General features: G+C 55.9%; 1 protein-coding gene across 1 annotated transcript; it reads left to right on the top strand.

The window, feature by feature from the left end:
- Positions 1 to 1,221: 1,221 nt before the first annotated feature.
- On the top strand, positions 1,222 to 14,519 carry ITIH1 (inter-alpha-trypsin inhibitor heavy chain 1). Its single transcript, XM_059076028.2, has 22 exons — positions 1,222 to 1,335; positions 1,573 to 1,593; positions 1,835 to 2,001; positions 2,427 to 2,531; positions 2,855 to 3,017; positions 3,577 to 3,690; positions 4,877 to 5,002; positions 5,087 to 5,203; positions 5,908 to 6,076; positions 6,165 to 6,290; positions 7,245 to 7,426; positions 7,689 to 7,874; positions 8,906 to 9,045; positions 9,641 to 9,795; positions 9,894 to 9,908; positions 10,350 to 10,370; positions 10,822 to 10,902; positions 11,013 to 11,126; positions 12,161 to 12,362; positions 13,285 to 13,457; positions 14,050 to 14,161; positions 14,317 to 14,519. The coding sequence occupies exons 1-22, from the start codon at positions 1,222 to 1,224 to the stop codon at positions 14,444 to 14,446; spliced, it is 2,733 nt and encodes a 910-aa protein (XP_058932011.2). The 3' UTR covers positions 14,447 to 14,519.
- The last annotated feature ends 400 nt before the right edge of the window (positions 14,520 to 14,919 follow it).

Raw genomic sequence — 14,919 nt, 5'->3', positions numbered from 1 at the left:
CTGTGGTGTCCTAGTGCCTGGCACTATACCCAACCCAACACAGGGCTTGGTCGATACTGGTGCAGAAAATCAACAGAACCCCTAATGTACAGTTTCACGTTGCTCCATCTCATCTCCCACAAAGGCCAGAAGACAGGTAAGAAGGGTATTCTGGCCTGGGGACAATAAGTCCTTTCCCAGAAGCTGCTCTGTGAGACAAAGTCCAGGACAAGCAAACAGAGATCAAAGAAGCCTCTGGACCCCCTCATCATATCAGGGTCACAGCAGCCAGTACATCCCAACCAGGGCCACACAGTGGGTTGACCAGGGGCCATGTCTGCCCAGTGTGTATGGCTTGTGGGGGACAGACAGGGTTTGTGCACAAAACTTAAGAAACTGCAGCTACAAGATGGGTCTCTGGGATCTTTGACTGCTTCTTCTTTCTTCCTAATAATGCAGAGGACATTTCTGTCATTACATGATAGGCTTGGGCTTTGGAGTCTGAAAGATTTGGGTTTGAATACCTGCTCTTTCATTTGCTGTGGGACCAACGTCCCAGAGACACCCTGAGGATAAAATTAGATCATAAAGGGCTGAGATCCACGCATGGCTTATAGTCTGTCCTTCATCATGAAAGCATAGCATTCATCTTTTGTCTCCACTATGTCCTGGAATGAGGAGGCTTACTTCTGCTCTTCTTTACAAAGCTGACTGACCTAAAGGGTGTGTCACCCATTAAGTATCCCCAGAACTGTCCAGATCGCCTCTGGCAGAACTGCTAGAGTTGGTGCCATCAGAAACAAGGACGTGGGCGGACGCTTTGTAAGCCACCGTATCTGCCTCCCTGGCCAAAGTGTGACTGTCTGAAAAGTGTGTTGATGCTTAAAGAATTTTGAAAGGAACACCTAACGAAGTTGAGAAATCCATTTTTAACTGTGGCTTCTTGATGCCTGCCCCAGTATCACTGGTGCTGGCCCTGTGCCACGGAGCCGGGATTAAATGAGCTGTCTGGGTCTTCACAATTCATGGCGGCTAAGTGTAGCTCTAACCAAGGGGCACAGTCTGAGTCTGGTCAGGAGTTTGCACAGCTGGGAATCCCCCTAAGAAGAAAGCTTTCACTATTTGTCATCCCCCAAATTGTAATATTTGCCTTTACCTTGTCTAATGTTTAATCCATGTTTATCCAGCATTTTATTGATTAATGGTCTGAGTGAAGTGACAGGCAGCAGAAGCCTTGAGGCCATGCACGGCACGATGGGGATTCGGGGGCTGCTGTGTGTGTGCCTGGCGTCCCTGCTCACCCTGCAGGCCATGCCCGCTCAGGGTTCACCCACACACGGTCCCAAAGGCAGCAAGGTATGTGGGTAAACCCCTGGGCCAGAAACAGGCAGCTGAGCCTGGAAGGGGCTCCAGAGACCGGGGCTCTCCCCACCCACCTCGACCTCCTCTGAATGGAGAGGACCTCCCAGCAGCATGGGGGAAGTGAGGCCAAGGCGTCGAGGACACAGGCTATGTCCCACTCCTGTCCCTTAACGGATAGGCCCTGGTCCCCCGAGCTCCCGCACTCACACCTGTCCCGGTTTTGTTTTACAGAAGCGACCGGCTTTGGACACAGTGAGTGAGGATCTCAGCACAGGGGTCTGGGGTGGGCCTTTATTACAGTCTGTTTCCCCTGGGCTTCGAGGTGTGCCCCTGGGCAGAGAGACTCCCGCCTCCTCCAGATGGGGGCTTGCCCACCCCCGCAGGCCCCACGGCATGGCCTCAGGCATAGGGACAGCACCTGTGTCAGAGCTGGGTGCCGAGGTCTCCATGGCTGAGCCCCCATCCCAGCCACCTCCCGCACGTCCCACTTTAGGCTGTCGATGGCGTAGTCATCCGAAGTTTGAAAGTCAACTGCAAAGTCACCTCTCGCTTTGCCCACTGTGTCATCACCAGCCAAGTGGTCAACAACGCTGACGAAGCCAAGGAAGTGGCCTTCGATGTGGAAATCCCCAGGACGGCCTTCATCAGCGACTTTGCTATGTGCGTGCCTGCCTGGTTCACCAGGCCCAGACCGAAACCATGGCTCTGAGTGGCCCAACAGGGCAGCCCATCCCCTCGTCCCCAAGGGCCACAGGCCAGCCCCAGCTCTGAAGGACTGAAAAGCCCTTTAGGTCTGCTCTGGGCACCCATCTTAGAGAGCAAACTAGAGCCTCTGACAGTGTGTTTTCAGCCTAGGGCCCAAGGAGCACAGGCTGGCACCCACGGTTTCTTGCTGGACTCTGTGGCTGTGGCTGCCCACCTCCCTGAGCAGCTCTGGGGGCAGCAGGAGGCCGGCAGGAGATGCCCTCTCACAAGTGCTCACCTGGACAGGGCCTCCTTAGTGCCTGGGCTGGGAGCACCTCCAATATGAAGGCCCTGTGTGGTTGGGAAGGGGCACCTCCCTGAGGGCGTCTTCCTCCCTGTAGCACAGCTGGTGAAAATGCATTCCTTGGGGACATAAAGGACAAAGTGACTGCATGGAAGCAGTACCGGAAAGCGGCCATCTCAGGAGAGAACGCCGGCCTTGTCAGGTGAGTTCTGGGCCCTGCTGGCCCAATCCCTGGTGCTGCCCTCCCCTGCCAGGATGGATGCCTTGGGTGGAGGGCAGCCCAGGCTGATGGGAAGGGAGCAAACTGCCCAAATCCACTGCTGGCACAGGTGCACTGGACGAGGCCTCTGGAGAAGTGGGGCCCTGACCCTGGCCAGCCAGCTAAGAAAAGGGTGAGGGTCAAGGAAAGCTGGGAACAGCACGAAAATAAGAGAAACTGACTCTGAGGGCCATGCTTTAGGTGACAAGGACCTCCATATCACTTACCATTTGACTGTTTGCTGTTGCCATTGGTGGCACATCCAGGGCCTCAGGGAGAACGATGGAGCGGTTTGCCATCCAGGTCACCATCGGTCCCCGGAGCAAGGCCACGTTCCGGCTGACCTACGAGGAGGTGCTGAGGCGAAAGCTTATGCAGTATGACATTGTCATCAAGGTCAAGCCCAAGCAGCTGGTGCAGCATTTTGAGGTAGATCGCTGGTGACCACATGCAGGCAAGGTCTCAGGAGCTGGGCTCCTGCCTCTCCCTCTCTGCGGCTCTGAGCGTTGGTTCGGCACCCACCATGTGCAGCCCTGGGCCTGAGCACACAGGGAGAGGACTGACTCCTTAGGGTGGGCTCTGATGGCTGTTCGTGGGCAGGGAGCTCCCTGAACCCTCCAACCTCCTCCTTCTTCTGAGCCTTGGCTTGCTCATCTGTCAAATGGGGGTTTTGCGTGTCCCAGAACTGCCACAAGGATCATGAGAGATACTGAATGTCCAGGGAGTTTGTAAACCAGGAAGTCCTGGGCAGCCTGAGGGGCTGTCATTGTTACTGGCACCTTAGTGGTGGCCGAGTTGAGGGGCTCAGGCACACACATTTTCATTTGGCCAATATTTTTGGAGTGCCTACAACATGCCAGGCCCTGTGCTGAGAGCTGGGTGGGTGTTGCACACAGTAGGTGGTCAGGATATACATTGGCTCTTGGCTGAGACTTGATGATGGCTCCCAAATGGGAGCCTTGGTACAGGAACTGCTTCAATGCCACAGATCGACGTGGACATCTTTGAGCCCCGGGGGATCAGCAAGCTGGATGCCCAGGCCTCCTTCCTCCCCAAGGAACTGGCCGCCCAACTCATCAAGAAGTCCTTCTCAGGGAAAGAGGTGCGTGGGATGGCTGAGTCCTCAGAGACTTCTCAGCATGGCTGCAGACAAGGGCTGCAGGCCACCCTAAGGGAGAGAGAGAGGGGAACTTAGCACTCCTGATTCTCAGAGCCGCTTGGCAAAAGCCTGTGTGCTGAGGCTGGGGAGGGCGCCTACAACGGCTGCCTGGTCTGGGGTGAGCTGCTGGCTTGCTTAAGTCTCAGTTTCCTCTTTGCCTGTCTCATCCCAACCGGAAAGCATTCATGGAAATATAAGGCACATGTGCAAACCTCAGGATTCCAAGCCCCAGTGTTCTTGGAAACATGATGAAGTTTGGAAAGGCCTTTGGCCTACCCAGCCACTTGCCACTTGTCACTTCCCACCCATCTGTGGGAATCCCAGAAGCCCCCTGCTTGCCCCTACCCCAGGTCCTGAGGAGTGTGGCATATGAGCGGGTGATACCCAGCTAGTGCCCTGCTTCCTAACTTGCCCTCAACTGGAGCCAGGAGCAAACTGTTTATTTCCCACCCACCTTTGGTAGTGGCTCCATAACAATTCACTTAAAGAAATGTTTCCTACAGTTTTGAAGGGGTTCCTTTGAAACAAAATATGATACCCCAGAGTGTTAGAAAACATGCTTGCTTTCAGTAGGGGACCAAGGGGATGGTCTTTGTCTTCCTAATAATTTTCAAATTTCTTTTTAATGAGGATATTTTACTTTTATAATAAACAAAAAGTAAAAAGAAAAGCATCTTTAAAGAAAATGTGGAAAGTACAAAAGTATAGAAATGTATTGAGTACAAACCACCCCCAATTTCCCTGAACACCAGCACCAAGTCCAAACAGACCGCAGCTCCCACTCTGGGCTCTTCCTTCTCTTTGTCTATCCAGGCAGGTTTCATTTTCTAGCACAGTGTTGCTTTTTTCACTAGACAGTGTGAGTTGCTGATGCTTCTCATGCTGCTATTATTTTGTTTTTATTGTGTATCCAAAGTGATGATGCTTATAGAAAATCCCAATGATTTAGAAGCATGTGAGCAAAGAAACAGGTCTTCTCTCCTACCACCCACCGGTGCATGCTCTTAGCAGCAGGGCGAGGGGCCCACTAGACTCATTCCTATGCCTGTGCACCACACTCACACACACACACACACACCTTACGTTGTCGTTGCAAACCAGTAATGCCTCACACCTTTGATGGTTCCAGGGTCATGTGCTTTTCCGTCCCACAGTGGGCCAGCAGCAATCCTGCCCCACATGCTCTACGACCTTGCTGAATGGGGACTTCAAGGTGACCTACGATGTCAATCGGGACAAGGCCTGTGACCTCCTGGTGAGCTGGAAGCTTCTTGCCCAAGTCTCAGAGGGTGGGCAGGGTGCCTGAGAGAGAGGCTTCACTTGTCCCTTTGTGTTTCAGGTCACCGATAACCACTTTGCCCACTTCTTTGCTCCCCAAAACCTGACAAAACTGAACAAGAATGTGGTTTTTGTGATTGACATCAGCTCCTCCATGGAAGGCCAGAAAGTGAAGCAGGTAAACTGCCGCTCTAAACAGTTAGCCAGCAGGAGCTTCTTTAGCCCCATCACCCATCCCACCCTGGTTTTGCCTCCAGAGTCTGGGTTTGGGACTTCTGCTCCTGGTCAGAGGCAGGGTAATTTAACAGGATATCCAGTGGTCAGGGGCTCTGGAATCAGCCACTTTCTCACTGTGCAACCGTGGGCAAGTGCATTCACTTTTCCTCAATGGCAAAAATGGGAGTAAAATGCAGTGCCCATACGGTTGTGGGGTTTACCAATGGGGGATGCTTGCAAGATGAGACCTGTACCCTAGGCGTACAGGGGTGATTACAGTGGTCCCGGAAGATGGCTTGCAGCAGGGCACAGCCCACTCCCACAGTGTTCTGGGTGTCCTGTCCATAGCGCAGTGAAAGCATGGCTGGACAATCAGAGTTTTAGAAACTCAGCCCCCTGGGGTCCTCTGTCTTAATCCTGACCCCCTTGAACTCCTGGTCATTTCCCCTCCCCATACTGGGTCCCTTTGCCTTCTCCATCCCCCTCAAGACATCCCAGAGCTCAGTAGGCTGCTCCTCTCCTGGCACCACCTGGCTGTCCTGTCCATCCCCTTCTGCTTGTCCACCATGTAACTCTACCCTGTGGATCTCTGAACTGGGTATCTGGAGATGACAGAAGGTACTGTCCTAGGGCCCTGCCCTTCCACTGACTGTCCTGTCCTTACAGACCAAGGAGGCGCTCCTTAAAATCCTGGGGGACTTGCGGCCAGGGGACTACTTCGACCTGGTCCTCTTTGGGTCTGCAGTGCAGTCCTGGAGGGGCTCGCTGGTGCAGGCATCTGCCGCCAATCTGGACGCAGCTCGGAACTTTGTGCGGCACTTCTCTCTGGCCGGGTGTAAGGGCAGGGGTCTGGGGCCACCTTTATGTCACTTCTGTCCCCTCAGATTCAGGGCATACACTGATCTGCTTTCTCTTTTTTGCAGCTACAAACCTGAATGGAGGTTTGCTCCAGGGAGTTGAGATTTTGAACAAAGCTCAGGGAAGCCTCCCAGAACTCAGCAACCACGCCTCTATTCTCATCATGCTGACAGATGGCGAGCCCACAGAGGGTAAACGCCCCGAGGGCTACCTTGGGAGGTGGTGATCTCTTCATTACCAAAGGCATTCTTCAAGCTGAATTTGGAAATACAACCAATGGGGATGCTGTCAGGGGGCAGAAAGGCTAAGGGCAAAGCCAAGCACTGGTTTAAAAGCAGAGTTCAGACCCCAAAGTCTGCAGGAGCTCCAAGGTGTTCTGTCCTGAGTTGGGAAGCTGGGGAAGTTTCTGCATGACACGGGGTTGCACAGGGCCCAGGAGGATGGGCAGGACCCTAGGCTGAGTTTAATGAACTATGGATTCAGCACTAACTGAGTGCCAAGCACAGGACTAGGGACCAAGGAGAGACACCAAGAGAATAAGACATGTCTTTGCCCTTAAGGAGCCCAGGGTCCGTTGGGGGAGGCAGACCCAGGAGCAGATGCTCTGTCAAGGGCCCTGAAGGAACAGCGTGCGAGAAGGCCGAAGGAGCACAGACAAGGGGCACCTGGCTCAGGCAGGGTCTCAGAAGGCCTCTTGGAGGAAGTGACCCCTCAGCTCAATCTGGAAGGAGGGGAGGAGAAGCAGGAAGGGATCCCTGGCAGAAGGGGCAGCTTGAGCAAAACAAGGTTTGTGCGCTGGCAGGGCCTGCCTGGGAAGTGTAGGTGAAATGTATGCAGAGTAGGTGAAACAGGGTGGAAAGGTCAGCAGGACCTCACAGGCCAAGCAAGGAGCCATGAGTTTAGAGCAGAATCAGATCTGCTCACGATGGATCCATGTAGATGGGCAAAGTCTTCGAGGAGCTCTGTGAATGGATGTTGCAGTCTCCCAGGTGAGCCAGCAAGAGGCGTTGCCTCAAGATGCCAGTGGGGACTGGAGATGGTCTGAGATGGGAGTCTTGGCCCCCAGGGAGGGTGCCCCAAAGTCCCCTCGTGCCCCACACACCTGTGAGCCAGCGTCCTGTCCCTACCTGGCTGTGTGGCTGCAGGGGTGACGGATCATACCCAAATCCTCAAGAACGTCCAAGATGCCATCGGGGGCAAGTTCCCACTCTACAACTTGGGTTTCGGCCATGATGTGGACTTGAAGTTCCTGGAGGTCATGTCCCTGGAGAACAATGGACGTGTCCAGAGAATCTATGAGGACCATGATGCCACCCAGCAGCTGCAGGTCTCCTCCTCCCCCTGCTCCCAAAGTCATGCCATGGGTCCAGACCATGGCCTTGGCAGCCACATACCCATCAGCCCAGAGCAGATAAAGCTCTGGTTTGGGGTTCGAATTAGCTGTGTGACCTCGAACCAGTTACTTAAGCCCTGAGCCTGCAATTCCTTCTATAAAGTAGGGATCCCAACACCCCACTTTGTGAGTGGGTTTCCTGTTGGATGCCTAGGATGACCCACCAGCTCTGAGGCTGCACCCCCCACCCCCACAGGGCTTCTACGAGCAGGTAGCCAACCCTCTGCTGAGGGATGTGGAGTTGCAGTACCCCTGGGATGCTGTCTTGGCCCTGACCCAGCACCACCATAAACAGTACTACGAAGGCTCGGAGATCATAGTGGCCGGGCGCATCGCTGACCACAAACTGAGCAGCTTCAAGGCGGACGTGCAAGCCTATGGGGTAAACAGAGGGCTGCGGAGGGTGGAGAGGTACCCAGAGACTCCAAACCTACGCCGCTCCCCACCCCTGTGCCCCCAGCAGCCTCTCTTTTCCCAGAGCAGTGCCTCACCCCAGCAGGTCACACACACCCCAGGGCTGAGCATTCTTCCAATGAAGGCATCCTGAGGGCAGGCTAGAGTGGTGCCAACATGGCCTTGATTAGCTGTAGTCCGTTGTATCCAACTGGTCCACCTGTTATTCCTCCCAAAGCATGAGAGTGTGAGAGGCCAGCCTCTTTCTTCTCAAGTGACAACTATTTCCTGAGCACCTACTGCACATGCAGCTTTGCACCACGGTGCGGTGTCTGTGTGTGTGTGCACACTGCGGTGTGTATGGTGGGGGGAGTGTCACGGAGACCTGGACTCTAGCCATGCAGTGTAGTTGAGGGTTCAGGACTCAGGCTTTGAGTGAGGAAAGCTGAGCTAGACCCTGGCTGCAGTTGGGTGACATTGATCAAATGGGTCCAGTTCTCTAGGACTTTTGGTACCATGGGGCTAACAATGTACTGCAGAGTTGTGTGGAGTAAACGAAATAATCCACATAATAGGCTTATGCAGTGCCTGGTACATGGGGTGCCCTTGGGAAGAGGTGCCCCCGTTACTGTAGCTGGGGAGAGAAGGTGCATTTGTGAGCTGTGGCAAGCTGAATGGTGCACGGGGCCGCGGTGGGCATACGGAAGAGTGGGGTGTGGTGGAAACAGCTACATGGTGGATCGGCTAGGTGCCTGCTGGCATCCCCCAGAGAGAGCAACTCCATGAGGGCAGGGCCTGATCCTCCATCCCTGGGATCCCCAGGGCCTGGCCCAACTTGGCTCACAGAGGGTGCTTAGTAACTTTTGTGGAAGGAACGGATGGATAGAAGAGGACAAGGGGAGCAGGCTCAGGAAAGGCAGCGGGTAGGATGCTCAGAACAGAGCTGCAGAGACCAGACAACATCGGGCTCCCCCAGAGCCCCTCATGGCGCACAACCTCTCTCTCCCTTGCCTCCCTCAGGAGGGCCAAGACTTCAAGACGACCTGCCTGGTGGACGAGGAAGAGATGAAGAAACTGCTCCGAGAGCGGGGCCACATGCTGGAGAACCACGTCGAACGCCTGTGGGCCTACCTCACCATCCAGGAGCTGCTGGCCAAGCGGTACCAGCCCGGCGGCTGCCGGGGGGAGGTGGAGGGGCATGACCACCCCAGAGCACACACATCCCCCCCAGCCCTGGGCCTTTGGACTACAGAGGGGCGGTTCTAGACCTTGGAGGTTGCAAGCAGGTCAGATTTACCAGCCTCTTGAGTTTGCTCGCTGAGTTAATATCCACCAGGCAGTCAGTAGTGTGGTCAGGGCCTGCTGGGGGCACAGGGCAGCCCCTTTTGCCCCCACTGAGCCGCTGTGGGGGAGGCTTCCCTGTACTGCAGGGCTGCTGTGTCCAGACACACTCATTTAATCCTCACAATGTGCCAAGCAAATCGAGGTTCAGAGAGGTTAGACCACTTGCCAGGATCTCACAGCTATTGAATTCTCTGTATTTCTGAGGCACATCCCCCAGCCCTGCCAGACCTCCAGGTTTTCTCTGAGGGAGGCCTTTAAATCATGAGGTCCTTGAAGACAGCCCCTGGGCGGGGGCACTGCAGGGGACTTGTAAACGTTTGCTGAAAGAGTTAACAAAGGAAGGAAAGGACGAGAGAGTGCAAGTCCATTGTCATCCAAGCTGTGGGCTTGGAACCCTTGTCTGTCTGGCAGGATGAAGTTGGAGGGGGCAGAGAAGGCCAACGTGTCAGCCAAGGTCCTAAAGATGTCGGTGGACTATCAGTTTGTGACCCCGCTGACCTCCATGACCATCAGGGGCATGGCGGACCAAGACGGCCTGGAGCCCCTCATTGACAAGCCCCTGGAGGGTATGGGCTGGCAGAGGGGAGGCTGTGGGCATGGGGAGGCTTCTGAGAGCCAAAAATCTCCTGGGCGTTAATTCTCTTTCCTTTCCTCTCCTTTCCAGATTCTCTGCCCTTGGGTGAGTTTTTAAATCACGTTGATTTCAGCAAGGGGCTCCGGGTGGCTGGGCAAGTGGCACGTGCTCCAGCCACCAGGCACATAGCACCCGCCCCCCGCCCTGCTCCACCCTTTCTTGGTCTCTTCCTTCCCCGAGATGCCCTTCCCTACTTTGCTGCAAACTAGTTGCTGCCTCCTGTGTGCTCGGGGAGTTCTAGCTCAGCCTGAACCCCTCCACTCCCCGGCCTCCTTAGGGGCCCTACGTGTGAGCGTCCATCTACCAGGAGGGCTGGGACCCCCAGGAAGAGGGCTGGGACCCCCAGGAAGAGGGCTGGGACCCCCAGGAGGAGGGCGGGCCCAGGCCTGATTGGCCTCCGGACCCAGCTGCACTCGGGGAATGAGGCGCGTGCCTTTCGTGTGGAGTGGGGAGGGTGATGCTGTCCTCTATCGTTGTCCTCTACAGAGATGGTGGGACCCGGAAAGAGTAAGTGGCAGCCATCCTGATGACGCAGGTCTCTACCCCTCTACTCCACACATGGCCACCTCTCAGGCTGTGCATTCAGTCCTGAGCAGAGCCCGGGTCATCACCTATCTGCCTGACGAGGAAATGATAGCCTAAGGTTTTCTTCCTCTGCTCCAGCGTTCCTCGTTGCCTCTTACTGGGAACCGTCAGAACGCTCCCCCTGACCTGGCCTGGCCTCTCCACCCCTATGCCACCAGCCCCTCCCGGTTCCCAGGAAAGGAGACCGAGAGGGGGCCAGGCCACTGTGCTGGGCCAAACTTCCGTTCCCACATCCGGAGAGTCATCAAAGGCTCTGTGTCCACTCCAGCCCCTGTGGCCTCAGGCCAGCCCGCCTGGGTGGGAGGGGCCTCAGAAAAGGAGGCAGCAGCTCCAGGTAAGGCCCTTCTAAGTGCCGTTCACTCTTGCCCGTCAGCCTTCATGCTGTTGGCCTCGCAGCCTTCTCCAACGCGCCCTAGCTCCGAGGTCCGGCATTTGCCAAACCAAGTGACTGGCGGTGAGTCCTTGGGAGGGTCTGAGGGACACCCCTGCCTGACTGAACCCTTCTCCCAAGCCAGCCCCATGTGCCTAATACCCAATCTAATAGACTCCATGCTGTGCCCCCAGTGGACACTGACCCCCACTTCCTCATCCACGTGCCCCAGAAAGAGGACACTCTGTGCTTCAATATCAACGAGGAGCCTGGTGTGGTCCTGAGCCTGGTGCAGGACCCTGACACAGGTACGGGTGACATTATGCCCTCTGCCAGAGAGGGTGGGGCCTGGGCTCCTCTGTCCTCAACGTTCAGCCTTGAACAGGAAGGACAGTGGCTGTGGCCTCCACTCCCCTCACCCTGTGTACCCGCCACCTGGCTGGGCTCAGCCTGCCTCCTTCATGCCCCATCCACCTGCCTGGGCCCTATACAGGGCCTGCTTCATGGGCATGTGACCTGTGCAGGTGCACAGGACACTGCCCTTGGAAGGACTCCATGCTTGATTGAATGTTTTGCTGTTGCATCTTGAAATTCTTAACAATTTTTGAATGAGAGGGCCCTCGTTTTCATTTTGTACTGAATCCTATAAATGATGCAGTGGCCCTGCCACACCCCCTCCCCCACCCCCCACATGGCTGCAGGGGTCTTGGAGCCCACCTCCCCAGCAGGGCTCAGGTGATGGGAACAATGCCTTCTCCATCTATCGGCCACTTCTCCCACCCTCCCAGTCCAGTCAGGCCATCTGCTAATATTTGTTGAGCACATCCTAAGGTCTGGGGACACAGTGGGAACCAAGACAAAGTCCTTGCTCTTGTGGAGTTTAGAGAAGGGAGATAAACAGGTGAACAAATTCTTAGCTGATAATTTCCGAGCATGAGACGTGCTGTGTTGGGATAGTGAAGACAGGGAGGGGGCTTTTGGCTACTCAGTTCAGAGGAGGCTTATGTGGAGAGGCCGACCTGCAGCACCTACTGTGACCTGCCCTGTGTCAGGGCCTGGGTCCACAGAGAAGGAGCAGGCCCAAGGCCTGTCCTCGGGGAGGCGACACCTCCTTCAGGGCCCAGAACCGAGGGCTAAGTCTCAGAGAGTTAGTGTGGCAGGAGGGGAGGGAGGCAGTGCTGAGAGTGGCCTGCACCTGTCCTGAAGGCCCCTCCCCTTGGGTGGTGAGGCCATCAGAGCCCAAAGAGGGTGGGCATAGGGGCGGCAGGAGCAAAGACCGGCTGGTGGGGTTCTAGGGAGAGCTGGGCCGCCCTGACCCGGATGGCCCCTCACCCCACTGCAGGCTTCTCAGTGAATGGCCAGCTAATTGGCAACGAGGCCAGGAGCCCTGGGAAGCATGAGGGCACGTACTTCGGGCGGCTGGGGATCGCAAACCCCGCAACAGGCTTCCAGCTGGAAGTGACTCCTCAGAACATTACGCTGAACCCTGGCTCCGGCGGACCCATATTCTCCTGGAGGGACCAGGCCTCACTGCGGCAGAATGAGTAACCGGGCTGGGGCCGGGGCCTGGGAGGAGAGGCGGGGGTGGGTGTGGTGAAGACCAAGGCACGAAGCCCCAGAGCCAGCTCTGCTGCCCGAGCCTGTTGGGCCCTCATTCCCCGAGCTGTGTCAGTGTGTGATGTCCATGTGGCCTTCGCGTAGGCTATGCAGACATGTCGGGCCCCCGTGGACCATTCCCCACCCCTGACTCCCAATTTCCCTTGATTGCTGGACACGTGCTCCGGGTCCAGCTGCCTGGACGTCTGTGCTCCCGTGGCACCCTCACCCTGCAGTCCACCCCTATCTCCATCAAACCAAGCTGACTCATCTTCCCAGGCCCAGCGCATTGGCCACCTCTTCCCTGAAGCCATCCTAGTCCCTTCCTCTGCTGAACTCCAGCGCTCTCTAGGTTTCTCTTTCAGCCCCTGTCTTAGTATGCGTTGTTTAGTGTTTCTTCCTTCCTTCACTCATTCATTCGTTCAACAAACTCTGCTGAGCACCAGAGCCCATTGCTGGGCAGCAGAGCTATAGGAAGAGGTGGGCAGAGTCCGGTATGGAGCACACAGATGATAAGTGGGAGTCAAAGCACACAGACTCGTAATAGACAGGCTGGAGTCCAAGTCCTGGCTCTGTCCCTCACCAGCTGTGTGACCTTGAGCAAGTTTTTTAACCTCTCTGAGCCTCAGTCCTCACAGGATCAGAGTGGGAATTGAATGATGCAGTTTGCGTGGAGGGCTTAGCACAGGGCCTAGCACATTGTAAGGGCCCCATACACAATAGCAACAAGTGGGAAGGAGCATGGAGCAGGTAACCGTCAACGCCCTGCGGGGAGAGGGGTTCATAAGAGCTGGGTCTCAAGGACAAGAGCAGCTGAATGGAGGGGGTGCAGTGCAGCCACACTTGCCCTCATGGCACCTGACCCCACAGGGTGGTGGTGACCATCAACAGGAAGAGGAACCTGGTGGTGTCCGTGGAGGACGGGGGCACCTTCGAGGTCGTCCTGCACCGAGTATGGAAGGGGAGTGCCATCTGCCAGGACTTCCTGGGCTTCTACGTGCTGGATAGTCACCGGATGTCAGCACGGACACATGGGCTGCTGGGTACGGCTGGCTAGGCGCGCAGAGCTGTGGAGTGGGGTGTTGAAACCAGAGGACTTACCCTGGGTCAGCTTCGCAGTGGGTCACCAGGGTAGGCCCACCTCCAACGCAGCCTACAAGGCTCAGAGCTCCAAAGAGGGTCCCGGTGAAGGCTTGTCCCGCAAAAAGGCTGCAATCAAACACAACGAAGCTAAAGGTTAAGTGAGCCTGGGAGCGAGTAAGGAGAAGTCTGATTAGCAAATGGAAAGGTCCAGTGGACTCCCAGAGACCTCCTGAGTGGGATGGGTCATCGGCCACACTGCTTCTCCTTGTGGCCTTCCTGCAGACCCTGTTCTCTACCCCTCAACCCTCTCTCCCCAGCCAGATTCCTTTGGAATTGGTCCAAAAAGACAGGAGGTACAACCACCAGGCAATATATCTGCTTCTTTATAAGCAAGTGAACTAAAGCTGGCTTTTGATGCCAAAATTTATAGAAACAGTCAAGCCCTTGAAAAACAATTGTTTAAGCAACTCTCTAAGCCTCCAGTGAGCACCTACTGAGTACAAGGCAGCAAGGCCCTCGATGGTAACTGCTGTCTCCCATATGCCTTTCCAGGACAATTCTTCCATCCCTTTGATTATAAAGTGTTCGACCTCCACCCAGGCTCTGACCCCACAAAGACAGACGCCACAATGGTGGTGAAGAAACGGCGGCTGACGGTCACCAGGTGGGTGGGCTGCTCTCTCAGCATCTCTGCCCTTGGCCTTCCCCATCGTTGCTCCAGGCCTTCCTCCAGGTGTCACAGGGTTGAGGTGGGCTTCCTGTGGCGGTGCAGCCCTGCCAGATCCCAAAGGTGACCCCAGCTGGCTTGTCTCTCCTCAGGGGCTTGCAAAAAGACTACAGCAAAGACCCCCGACATGGGGCTGAGGTGACCTGCTGGTTCATCCATAACAATGGGGATGGGCTGATCGACGGTGTTCACACTGACTATATCGTCCCCGACATCTTCTGAGCCCCCAGCCAGCACACCCATTCCCCCTTGGGACCATGGCAGAGGAGGAGCCTGACCTGCTGCCCAGGCCACACCTCCCTGTCCAAGCTGTTCTCCTATGTTGAAGCACTCATGACTTCCATTAAAGAGAGGCTATGTCCATCCCAGGCTGGCTCCTTTGGGGGAGGGGGGTGCGGTAAGGAGGCAACCCAAGAGGTTGCTCCTCAGAAGGGCTCAGGAGTCACAGCAGACCAGGAGGCTGGGCGGGAGCCGGCACCAACTCTGCCCCCACCCCACCCTGTTCTCTGCAGCTGCCTGGCCCCGTGCCCTCTGAGTGTCCTGGGTGTCCGGTGCACACTGCTTCCCCTACAGGTCCAGAGACCAAAGGACACTCTGGCAGCACGTACAGGAACAACCCGCAACAGCTGCAGCTGCCCCAGTGCTTCCTGTAGCCAGGAACTGTTCTAAGTGCCTTTGTTGAATTAATTAAATGT

Source organism: Kogia breviceps, chromosome 10, assembly GCF_026419965.1.
Source record: "Kogia breviceps isolate mKogBre1 chromosome 10, mKogBre1 haplotype 1, whole genome shotgun sequence".
Classification (NCBI taxonomy): Eukaryota; Metazoa; Chordata; class Mammalia; order Artiodactyla; family Physeteridae; genus Kogia; species Kogia breviceps.
This window is presented reverse-complemented; position numbering and strand designations above follow the sequence as displayed.